The sequence below is a fragment of the Sinocyclocheilus grahami genome, unplaced genomic scaffold (assembly GCF_001515645.1).
Source record: "Sinocyclocheilus grahami isolate Dianchi unplaced genomic scaffold, SAMN03320097.WGS_v1.1 scaffold81.1, whole genome shotgun sequence".
Lineage (NCBI taxonomy): Eukaryota > Metazoa > Chordata > Actinopteri > Cypriniformes > Cyprinidae > Sinocyclocheilus > Sinocyclocheilus grahami.
The window spans coordinates 2,236,115-2,248,748 of record NW_015505260.1 but is presented as its reverse complement, the minus strand read 5'-3'; the positions used below and the strand labels follow the sequence as shown (position 1 = coordinate 2,248,748).

Sequence of the window (12,634 nt, the reverse complement as noted above, 5' to 3'; positions counted from 1 at the left end):
ATATATAGTTTTATCGTAATATATATATATATATATATATATATATATATATAAAAAATTAATATAATTATTATACACACACACACACACACACACACACACGCGCGCGCACACGCACACGCACACGCACACACACGCTGATCTACTGGGATTTTCACACACAACCATCTCTAGGGTTTACAGAGAACGGTCCAAAAAAGAGAAAATATCCAGTGAGCGGCAGTTGTGTGGACGAAAATGCCTTGTTGATGTCAGAGGAGAATGGGCAGACTGGTTAGAGATGATAGAAAGGCAACAGTAATTTAAATAACCACTCGTTATAACCAAGGTATGCAGAATACCATCTCTGAACGCACAACACGTCAAACTCTGAAGCAGATGGGCTACAGCAGCAGAAGACCACACCGGGTGCCGCTCCTCTCAGCTAAGAACAGGAAACGGAGGCTACAATTCGCACAGGCTCACCAAAATTGGACAATAGAAGATTGGAAAAAACGTTGCCTGGTCTGATGAGTCTCGATTTCTGCTGCGACATTCAGATGGTAGGGTCAGAATTTGGCATAAAGAACATGAAACCATGGATCCATCCTGCCTTGTCTCAACGGTTCAGGCTGGTAGAGAAAGGTATTTTAATAATGTAAATTATGTGAAAAACTAACGGTTTTTCGAACAACCTAGTATGAGAGCCTGTTCTAGTACACCCCAAAAACAAAATCAAGACTTTGTAAAAGAGCATAATAGGACCCCTTTAACTAAAAAAAAAACTGACAACAAGACCCAGGATGGGGTTTTTTGCCATATTTTAAAAAAATAGAGCTGGTTTATTTGGCAAAATTGGAGAGCTGCCTCCCATGCGATTAGGGCAACAGCTCCAAATTTCAGAACTGCCCCGTTCTCTCGCTCTCTTTCTTTTCAACCCTCTCCCTTCAGCACACTCACTCTCCACTCACCGACTGTCTGCTTCCTGGATCTTGCACTACTTGCCCACTGGCAAAATGTAAGTAGTTGCTCTTGCAAAAATGAAGGAAGAATATAGACGGATTAGATGGAGAGATCAGACAGACAGACATACACATAGACAGATTGTAAAAAAATAAATAAATAAATAAAACTGACAGACTGCAAAATATTGACATGCATGGAATGAGACACAGAGTAAAAGAATGATAGATATAGAAAGAATGATTAATAAATAGAATGATAAATAAAACGACAGACAGACAGATAGAACGATAGACAGACAGATAGAATAATTGAACGTCAGAGCGAGAGGCCGGTGGTCCCACTTCTGTTTCTAAACAAAGCGTCAGCCCTCCCCAGCACCTACCACACTCAGATTTACTGGCGTATTCGGCTTTGGCAAGGGGTGGTTATGCAGCGTTTCCAACATGTCGTTCAAGTCATCTTCCTGTAAGGATAAAAAAGACAAATATGAAAAACCAACAAATGAAAAGAAAAAAAAAAAAAAAAAAAAAAAACCAAAAAAAAAAAAAAAAAAAAAAAAAAAAAAAAAAGCAAACCAAAGGAGTACGAAAGGAAAACAATGGCAACTGCAAAGCGATTCCATGATTTAAAGCGCTCAGCGTAAAGTATTCCTACAGCAGTCTACAGAAGAGAAATATATCTGACTGACACGCATTTAACGAGCGATCCTGAGGTTAAGAGACGGTAAGCTAGGCTGCGGCAGACGCTTATTATTCTGGGGATGATTTATGGCAAACATTGGCTGTTCGTAATTAACCAAAGGTCCTTCCTCAGAGCGGGCGGCTTTAAGAAGCCATTGGAGAAAAGCTTTGCCTCAAAACAGGCCTCAGGATTATAACGCTGAGCTTTTACGAGCTTTTATGACAAGAGTGCAATTTACCCTCTCAAACTTGCTGTAGAACAGCAATGCCATTGCTGTTAAAACACAGTGTCAGAATTGAATAGTTAGGCACATATTTAGATAGACCTTTCCTTGTAAGCAAAATCCCAGATTAGCTGTGTGGCCAGAGCTCGCAGCATGTATGGCGTGTGTTTGTACATGTGTGTGTGCAAGCTGCTGTTACGAGAGCCTGGATGCTCACACACATGGTCAGTTACACAGCCTGAGGAAACACTTCATTTACCCTCGCCATAAACCTTCAGCGCTCTTGTCCTTCCTCGTCAGTCAACATCGCCTCACGCAGAATGACGGAATGACAAAAGTCAACCCAATCATGCTTACTCGCTCAAACAATTCATTTATGCGTACTAGTTATGCTTTTGTTGGACAGTTTGTAAGGGAAAAAATTGTAAAAGGTTATTTTAGCATCATTGAGATACTGTTGTAGTTTTTATTAATATTTTTTATATTTTTTTGTATATTTCCCATTTTAATTTCAGTTAAAAGTTTAGTAAACTTGTCTTTGTCATTTAATAGTTTTTTATACATGCCAATATAATTTTTATTCATTTTTATTTCAGTTACTTTAGTACATCAAGTTAAACTAAATTAAAATGAGAAATGTCTTCAAGTAAAAAAGATTTATGGTTTATGGTTTTTGTTTCAGATTTAGTTAACTATAATAACCCTTCTGCCAAACATTGTAAGTTTAATTAGTAAGTAAATAAATACATATATTATTCTTTCAAAATATAATGGTTTCATTTTTGAAACACCAGCAAAATTATTTCTATATTATCATATTCATTGCAAATGTCCATCTAAATTCTATGAAATTGCTCTGGGTAAAACAAATGTATGTAAATGGTTCATGAATTAAATCTTAATTTTCACATTCAATTGAGTGCAACGATTTACTTAAGAATGATTTTATGAATTAGACTAATCTGTTGTGCTCCCATTTCATGAATAAGGCCCATTTTGGTTTTTAATTATTCTATATTAGTTGTCACATTTAAAACAAATTTTGGTTTAAATTGTATGAAAAAACAATTTATTTAAAATTTAAGTATAAATCTGTCACAGTCTTCTATAAATTGCTGAATTGTGCGCAAATATCCGTGCAAATAATTGGTAAAAATGTTCTTATATAAATATTTGCATTTAATACAAATATCTGTATAAATAGCACACCCCTCCACAAAAAAAAAAAATTCACATAAAATTGTCACACAATGTGACTGTGTAAATCTTTCCCAAATTGATTCTTACATAAACTGTTGCATTAAATGCATTTTGTGCAGATTGTTTGTAAAGTAATTTTTAACCAAACTATTACTGTTGAACACTTGAACACTTTGAAACATGTTCTACAGGCTTTATTTGTGTGTGTGTGTGTGTGTGTGTGTGTATTATGTGTACTGTTTATTTGTATCAAGTAGTACATATTCACAGAGGCAGCACTTCTTTTCCCAAAAAAAACCTTTCTGAATTGCAGTTCAGCTCTTCCATCTGTTGACCACTACATTCTCGTAAATGAAGCTAAATGACTTTGAAAGTTGCACTGAATAAGCATCTGCTAAATGCCTTCAATGAAAATCATAAAGGGAATGTACTTTACATAATGATAAACATGAAATTTCAAGAATGAGGAGAAACTCTATAAAAAAAATAAATAAATAAAAAAAAAGGCATACTTTTGGTAATGGTGCGGGTCGATGACACGGAGCATCTAACGGCTTAATTCCTGACCCCTGTGACTCCCAGTGTACTCAGCCTGTGATTTGTTTGTGTAGAGGAGGCTTGGACTTCCTCACTTCTCTTTCAGCGGCTCAGTTACACATAACAGAACGATAACAGACTGATAGAGAAACTCTGAGCACTCTTCCACGCTGGCTCCACAGACTCTGTTTTTCATTTGATGTTAGCTTAATATTTTCATCCCCTTTTCTTAATTCAAACTTTTCTTCGTCTCTTACTACTGTGAAACTTTCAGAAAGAAAAAAAAATGATTTGGCACAGTGCATTTCCTGACAATTTGTTTTCCCGTATATCATGAGGACTGACTTCCTGTTCGATGCTCGGTCTGTTAAATGTCACCAACACTGCAAAGCAAAGCACAACCGACCAACTGTGCCGGTTTCGCTGAGATGGATTATAGATGACGTTTTTCTTTTTCCTTTGTCTTTGCACAAAACAAAACACTCGAGTTTTGCTTTGCAGTGGCACTTTTGGCTCACAAGCTGGATGGCAGGAATGCTGGTAATTTTCGATGCTATTTGTGACATTAGCCGTTTGCTCAATAGGGGGTCTGGCACGATGCAATCAGCCACATGAACAAGTGACCTCACAGAGAAAAATGTATTTTACAACTACAAATATTTACAGTTCTCCATAAATGAACTTTCAGATACTGTTTGATCTGTTTACATATTGAAATTGTAACTGATGATGTCTCTTAACTTACTTAATTTGAAGGCACCTTCCTTGAAATCGAATTTCCTTCCTTCCTTGAAGGTTAATGTTTTGATATGTAGTCTATTTAGAAATTTGGATTAAATTAAACGTGAATTTAAGAATGGTTTTAAGAACGATTTTAAATAAAGTATAGCATATAATGCCAATCTGTGTAAATCTAAAAACCATTCCTGCATTAATTGCATGAATTTAATGAATATTTCTGTGCACATCATAAAACCATTTTCAGAAATGTGCAACTTTACCTTAAGCCAAAGTTTTAAAAAGTCTGCAAGGGTACATTCTTGCATTAAATGCAATTATGTGTGTACAATGGTTCATATAAAACCATTTTTAAATAAATGAGCACACGTGATGCAAATTTCTGTGTAAATCTTTTCAAAGTCATTCTTATGTATTGAATTTTTGTATTTCAACTTAGCTGGTGTTTTAAAAAGTCTGTAAGCCAATCATTAAAAATGTGCTTTAAATGCAATCATGAATTTAAAAATGGATTTATAAAAATTGCTCATTTCTGTGTTAACCTTTCATAAGCCTATTTTTTCATGTTATTTTGCTCATTTTTTCCATGGGTAGTAGCAGTATTTAAAAATTCGCATTAAATGTGATAATTTTTTTGAAGAGCAGTTTTATTAATGATTTTACATGAAGTACAGCATATAATTCAAATTCAAGTAAATCTTTAAAAAAAAAAAGTATTTGTAAATTGCTGCATTTAATGCACATTCTTGAGTAGATCATAAAACCATTATCAGAAATGTGCAACTTTACCTTAGCTGGTATTTTTAAAACTCTACATGAAATCCGATAATGTGTAAAACTGTTCATAAATCTGTTCTTGAATAAATGATCACACTATCATTTTTAAAGGATCAGATTTAATACAAATTTCTGTGTAAATCTGGGGTATTGTGTAAATCTTTGCTACTGTAATTGTGCTCATTTTTGACATGTGAAGACAAGTTGAAGACTTCCCTTAACTTACCTGGTGTTTTGACAAGTAGTCTGCAAGGGTATTTAGCAGCTTATAATAAATCTCAAACCATGGTAGATAGCTGTCAAAAAAGAATAGAAGAAAAAATGCATTAAACAATTATTTATTAAAATACTTAAGAAAATGTTATAAACAACACTGTAGCCCCGATTCAAAAGGGTGGACATCATTTTTCTCAAATACACCACAGCCGATTCTTCCTCATCTTGACTTTTAACCTGGCGGGCTTTAGACTTCCTTTAGCATTTTCGGCTACAGTGAACCTTATTATCACATTCTTGCTACTCGCTGACACTTGCATTTTAAACATTCCAGCCACGGAGCGGGCTAAATAAAAGTATTTGGTTTCTTCAACAAAAACACATCTGGACCACTGTAGCCTGTAATAAACCAGGGATGGGATGGTTTACAAGCATGCTGCGCCCAGATGCACAACCTGAACCTCACTGTCGTACATTAAGTCACTACATATGTCACCATTTTTTTTCTCCTTAAAATTAATTTCTCTTAATAATGAATTTCTAAAATTACATTTCCTAGCAGGAGTAAAGAAATAATTCACACCTTATCAATGTGCATTAACTAATCACACAATGACTAGCCAAGAGTATCTGCAACATTGTGTGTGTTGCTGCCTGACAGAATCTTGGCCGGCCTTTAAAGATGGAACGCGGCCAGTGTGTTGTTTTGGCTTGAAAGTTGTAAGAACACACACCATTTATTTTGTTATGCAATCTAGTGAAAAAATGCAGCCTGCTAGTGGGCTCTGACTTTTTCTTTCCCGGTATGTAGGCATGATTTCAACATGCATTTCAACTCGGTCTGAAATCTCACACTTAACCGAGAACCATTACATCAGCTATTCTTTTCAAATGCAGAGCTTCGACTTTTGTCTGTCACTAATGCTTGATTACCTTAATTGGCAAAGATAGAGCAAAAGAAGAAGCTTGAATTAATAGATGCGGTCATTTTTGAAAAAGAAAAAGCAGAAAAGCTTTCATATCATCGGATCCCAGTTAAACCACAGAGCACGAGTCTTGATTGGAGTTTTTCCCCCCCCTTTTTATCCTTCTATGGGTCAGTGAGCTCTCCAGCAGACTGGAATTAATAGACAACAAAACACACAACTAAGTGTATCTAACGCAAATTTTCATATTGCCGAATCCGTAGAAAGGGGCCAGTGGCACGGCGTTCCCAGGGACGTGCGCTCAAGCGTGAGAGTTTCAAGTCTGGGTGACCATTAACCTAAAACAATAATCTCTTAACATGCCAATATTTTGACGTGCATGACGACATTCGCAAACCAGGTCACACTATTCCAAATGAAATGTGTCTATGCAAATTTCTCGATGGATGAGAAAAAATAATCCATGGTCTGCGTGTTTTGGTTTGCATGACGTGTTGTTTGAAATATCGTAATCGACCGACACCTTGCTCAAGCTGCATTGCACAACAAAGAAAAATCATTATCTATCTCTCTCTCACTCGCTCTTTGTTTAAAATGCGAGGCTCCTGGATGCTAATCCTTCATTTTTCACACGTGAAGGGGATTTAAATGGGAGCCTCTCCTTGTCAGAAAGGCACGGCAGGCCTTGGAGAGCACAAACATTCATTATAGTGTTAAATGAGAGCATGCAAATCTTTTGTTTTAAAGTCAAATAAATCACTCCTCGATAAGCAGCAGACTTGCGTTTATGAAGACATCCAGGGAGGAATACCTTTCACAAAATCCTGGATTAATTTTTTTTAAGTCATAAGGCAGAAGCACACAATTTTTCTACTCATTTTAACTTTTTTTTTCTTTTTCTTATAAATAAGCTGAGGGGAGCACGGCACCCCAACCCAATCTCGTCACAGCTTGTAAGTAAAAATGTGTTTGTATTGGGCAAATCCTCTGATAGAGGAACATTCATCATGCTGAACTGTGCTGAGACGAGCCAATCTCAACGGCCCTTTTAGGTTCTCTAGCGCCATATATTCGGAGAGTAAACCAACTTATCTGTGGCTTACTGGCAATCCCTAACAAACTCTAGTTCCTTGCTTCCACAGCCAGAAGCATCAGATAAGCTTGAGCAATTTGGTTTGATGGCTGGAAAAAAAAAAAAGACAGAAACTGACCACCAATGAATGGGAGAATGTGTAGGTCATGACATGATTAGAAAAGATGTATTCGTATTTTCGAGAATTAGGTGTGAACTACTTGAGAACTACTTCTGAGCCGAAATGTAACTTTTGTCAAGACCAAAAAGTCTGAAAAAACACAGAAAATATGGGATTTAAAACATGGAAATATGTTTTTATGTAAAAAGAAAGCATATTTTGGCATAAAAATAGAATCAAATTAATAAAATATTAAACATTATTCACTATCTCTAGGTCACTAATCAAAATGACTAATCAAAAGTGCTGCTGTCATTAAAGCAAAAGGAGGAAAAAATAATTTTCAAAGAGTTACTTTTTCAATTCACCTTTTCAAAACAAACTGTTATGCGGATTATATAATTTTTTAATAATAATAAAACGTTTTACTGATTTACCAAAAAACTCTCAGTAGTGGTTTCAAACTTCAAAATTCCACTATAAATCAGTCATAAGTCATATTATGCATTTATTTAGAAATTTTAAACTCCATGCACGGTCTTTGGTTCGTCTTATATGCTTGCGCGCTCTAATCGGCCCTTAAATCAACATCCATCCTAAATCATTGGAGGTATTTAGGAGCTTTAAAAGCAAGTCAGCTTGCACCTTGTATCCTTCCCAGGATGAGATACGATTACACCCTCACTTTTCCTGAGTTTTATGTTCAGCAGAGGGAAAGAAATATCGCTAAATGGCCACTAACTGAAGAAAACCTCTGCTGTCTGAGGAAGACGCCAAGTCGGGTCTCAGCCATCAAATAAAACAGGCGAGAGGGAGAGAGAGGGTCTATTTCATCTGGGGTCTCGCATATGTCCAAAGGCTATGTGCTCGGAGTGTCCGAAGGCGGGATGGGTGGAGAGGGTGGGGTAAAACGGAACGCTTGTGCTTTTGAAGTGGTTTGGCCTGAAGGAACCCTGGCCTATTTGGCCTGGGCTAAACCTGCAAAGCTACAAAGGGCTGTCCACATAAAACTGTCCCTCTCATTAGGCAACTTCCTTGGGTAAGCTTAGGTGACAATTTTATGGTCCCAGCACTTCAACAATCACAAGGACACTAACTGTTTTAATTACTTTTCTTTTATATTCTGCTGGGGAGTGTAAATGTGTGTGAATAAGAAAAAATTTACAAAAAAAACAAAAATGTTATAATTTATACAATGATTTATATATCAATTTATGTGTCTTATAATATCTAAAAGATCAATAGAAAAAATATATATAATTCACTGAATTTATAAGTCAAACTTCACACTTAATATTACATATTTAAAACATGACAGATAGATAGATAGATGTGTCTACAATAGACACTAGGAAAATTAATTTAATATATATATATATATATACACACACACACACATTCTTAAATACTTATTCCCATCCTCTATTCTTCTGCAAGAAGGCAGAAAAATAAAACTTCCTTTAGGTCTTTTGTTACATTTGTCCATGTTCTTTCCAAATAGATGACATAAACAAAAGAATTCTAAGGTCTTAAAGAAAAGAAAAAAGAAACAAAACTTTGAATGCATTTCTTATTATGAATGAAGGAAGCCATGCAAACTACTCAGAATGCATAATGAATTTTATACATCATATGTCAAATGAATTAGCATGTAAAACTCAGTGAAAGGGACAGGGGAGACTCTTGCTAATTGGCAGCAGGGCTTCATGCATAATTATTGGTGAACAGTCTCCAGCATGCCTCTGTGCCTGAATAACGAGGGGAGAGAAAGAGAGAAAAAAAAACACACACAAAAAAACAAAGGCCATCCTGGCCGGGGTGGGAGGAGGAGAGATCTCGACAGGAGCTCATCATGACAATGATAAACCTGCGATTGTCCATCAATACCATGTAGACGGAGGGAGAGAAATGTGATGGGTCCCAGTTGAGCTGCTCTGAATTACTAAATGTATTTGTATTATTAAATACACTGGTTTATCGTTTATGTAACACAGTCTTCTATCTCCAGCTTTCCAATCTCAGTGGAACAGCTCATTCTGAATATATGATCAAGCATATTATGATCTAAAAAAACAAACAAAAGGAGTATTCCTATCGGTGTTTATTATTATTTAATAAAAGTGAAGTATAGTTTGCTTCTAGTCCCTTTATTTCAGCATCTAGAACTGATCTGGAATATGTTTTCCTTAAAACAGGAATTTTGACATTGTTAAAAAAAAAAGCCTCTTCAATCCATCAAACTTTCTATCTATTAATGATATATTAATAGTATATTTTTGATATGAAAGTGAAATCTCTCCTTACTTATGATTGATTTTGAAATTTGATATGAAATGATTTTGTGACGCAGATTGGCAAGATGAAAATTATACACCGCAAAAGTAAAAAAAAAAAAAAAAAAAGTTAAATAAATAAATGAATAAAAAAATGAATCAGTAAAGCTCTTTTACCTGAGCAAACAGATGCAGACCCTGCAGCCAGACGTCAGCCGACAGAACCCAAACCTCTGCTTGCTCTCAATATCTGTGAGCACAAATGTGAAGTTCTGGCCCACCTGAGTCTGGGACACTCTGCAGCCCATCAAACAGAGAGATAATTAATAAAATATATATATATTTTTAATTAAAATACATTTCAATTACATTTGATGGAAACACTGTATTAGACAGTGACTGTAACTTCGAGCATTTTTATATCCAGCTAAATGTACTCTTATCTGAGTAAAATATCAGAAAAGCTACCAAAAACATGCTATAAACATTTAATGCATTCACTAATTTCATATCCATTTGATAGCAGAAAGATTCTATTACATTTAAGGTTGAACCAATGGTGACAGTGTAGTTTATCTCCACTAGATGGCAGCAACAAAGCTTCAGCTGGAAGGAAGTGAACTTCTCACACAGCACATAAACTATACAACAGAGCTTTCCATTTTTCATTTCCAAGAGCAAACAAGCCAATACACACGCACACACACACACATACCACTGTGAGAAGAACACATTTATTCAGGAGATGTGTCAAACATCACGCCAGTTAGGACAGACAAGCAAACAAACATTGTTTACTGGGGGCGGAGATCTTAATTTCTATAAAGGTGCTTTATTGCTATGGACCTCTCAGTGAAAGGTCTGACATTAGAAACAGAAGAACTACTGGAACCAAAGGAGGTGTGCGGCTCCACCCTGAGAGTCATTTATGACAGCCTCATGTGCTTGTGTGAATGAGTGTTGGATAAACAAAAATCCAAATTTTTCCCAATTCACACATCATCGATTAACTTATTTTCCGGAAGCATGAAGGACGACCTACCTTTCAATGTCAAATGGGAAGCAGAACTTAGGCACTGTCTGCAGGACCTCCTAAAAAGAAGCAAATAAAAGACATTAAGAGCCATTCAAATCATGTTATTGTTCGCTAACTGATATGAATTACATTTAATTGAAGGATAAGCCATAATGACTTAATTGATGGTTATGGCATGAAATGATTTGATAAAGAGGATTATGTGATATAATAGGTTGCCAGAGTGTTGAGGTTGTTAACATGTTCGGAGTGTTTTAGTGCACTGCTAAATGGTTGCTAGGAGGCTGTATAAGTCATAAGAGTCCAGCTCCACATCTCTATTGTCCCTAGATACAGCTCTAATGCAAAGGATTTCTGGCCAGTTTTTTTACTTTTTTTTTACCCAACTGATTCGAAACGTAAAAGCACACATTTTCTTAACAAACTGCATGATCTGAGCTATTATTTATGTTTGCAGCACAAATTGTGTTAATCCAATGAAACGGTTTAGCTTCAAAGAAATACTCGTTAATCAGAACAATTTTAGTTTTTACTGCATTACTCAATGTTTTTATTGCATTGCTAAATACTTGCTAAAATGTTCTAGATATATTGTCTCAAGCCAAAAGAGACAAACTCCGCTTCTCTATGATATTCTGGTCCTAAGATGCAAGTCTAAGGGATTTTCGTAGTACAAACTGTTAATCAGATGAATGTTTCTGTTTCAAATAAATATTCGTTAAGCAGAAAAGAAGATGGCAAACAAATACGAAAACAAATGGAGTTACGTTTTTAGTGCATTGCTAATTTTTTTTAGTGCATTACTAAATGGTTGCTAGGAGGCTGAGTATTGGCTCAAGTCAAATAAATCAAATAAATATTCATTAAGTAGAACAGTAGCTGACAAACAAATTTCTCATGTTTTTGTCTGCCAGAAGTTGATTAGAAGAGTAAAAAAAAAATTTTTCAACAAACCGCAAGATTTGTAAGGCAAACCGTATAAATAAGATGAAATGACTATTCCGATAACAATTCATTAGGCAGAACCATACCTGGCAAATGAATGAGCAAACGAATGGATTTAAAATGAATCTACATCATGCTGACGTAAAGGGGGAGGGTGATCAGAGGCTAAAACAATTAGTGGCCATTAGCTCATTGATCGTTTCGCTTGAGGTGTGGGGACGACGGAGGTGATGGCAGATTGTAGGAACAACGGCTGTGCAGCACCAGGGGTTCAGAAGAGGTGCGGGAAGGATAGGAGGGGGGCAAAAGGACGCCCAGCCTTCGGGGTTTTACCTTCCCGCACAGCCCCAGAGGGAGAGTCCCAGCACCAGCAGCATATGGATTTTCATAGCCATATGGGTTAGCCACGTCTGGCCAATCCTGCACTGTAGTCTAGCCATGGGGAACTGCCAGTGATCCTCTGCTCAATGTATAACAAGCTGCGACCATTCAAATGAACTGTGCGGGTGTGTTTGGGAGCAGCTGGGTAGTTCAAATGCAGGTTCCATAACCGTACCTACCCTTTAAAACAAAATTAATTGTTCAACGTGCGTGTATGTGCGTTAGTCTGCGAGGGTGTCTGTTTTTATTTGCATTTATATGCAGGCGCAGATGATGACTGGTTGCTGTTTTTCTCGGTGGGAGGCGGTGGTGCTGATGGGGAAAGACAGAGTGAGAGAGTTAGTATGTGATACAGAGAGCGGTGAGGAGATTGAAGGCTCTGGCAGGCGAGAGAGGAACGTTGGCAGCGGCAGAAACATCCTCGCCGTGTCGTGGCGCGGCGGATGACTGTACGCCAGTAAAGCTGTCACGCATACGCAAGCCTGATGCTGCCGTATGTGACTGCTACTATCATTAACTCCTATAGGCGCTCCCCCCCCCCCCCGGGGGTTATTTACACCAGT

General features: G+C 36.7%; 1 protein-coding gene across 2 annotated transcripts in view; it reads right to left on the bottom strand.

The window, feature by feature from the left end:
* dennd1b (DENN/MADD domain containing 1B) overlaps positions 1-12,634 on the bottom strand; it is a 99,080-nt gene that overhangs the window by 45,456 nt on the left and 40,990 nt on the right. Inside the window, exons 4-8 of one of the 2 annotated variants that reach the window (XM_016273790.1) lie at positions 10,752-10,801; positions 9,887-10,006; positions 5,328-5,397; positions 1,328-1,408; positions 951-1,010 (exon numbers count right to left, since the gene is read on the bottom strand). In XM_016273790.1, the coding sequence (XP_016129276.1) occupies positions 951-1,010; positions 1,328-1,408; positions 5,328-5,397; positions 9,887-10,006; positions 10,752-10,801 (381 nt within the window). The remainder of the gene's footprint in view (positions 1-950; positions 1,011-1,327; positions 1,409-5,327; positions 5,398-9,886; positions 10,007-10,751; positions 10,802-12,634) is intronic. The other variant, XM_016273791.1, reaches the window with a different exon arrangement.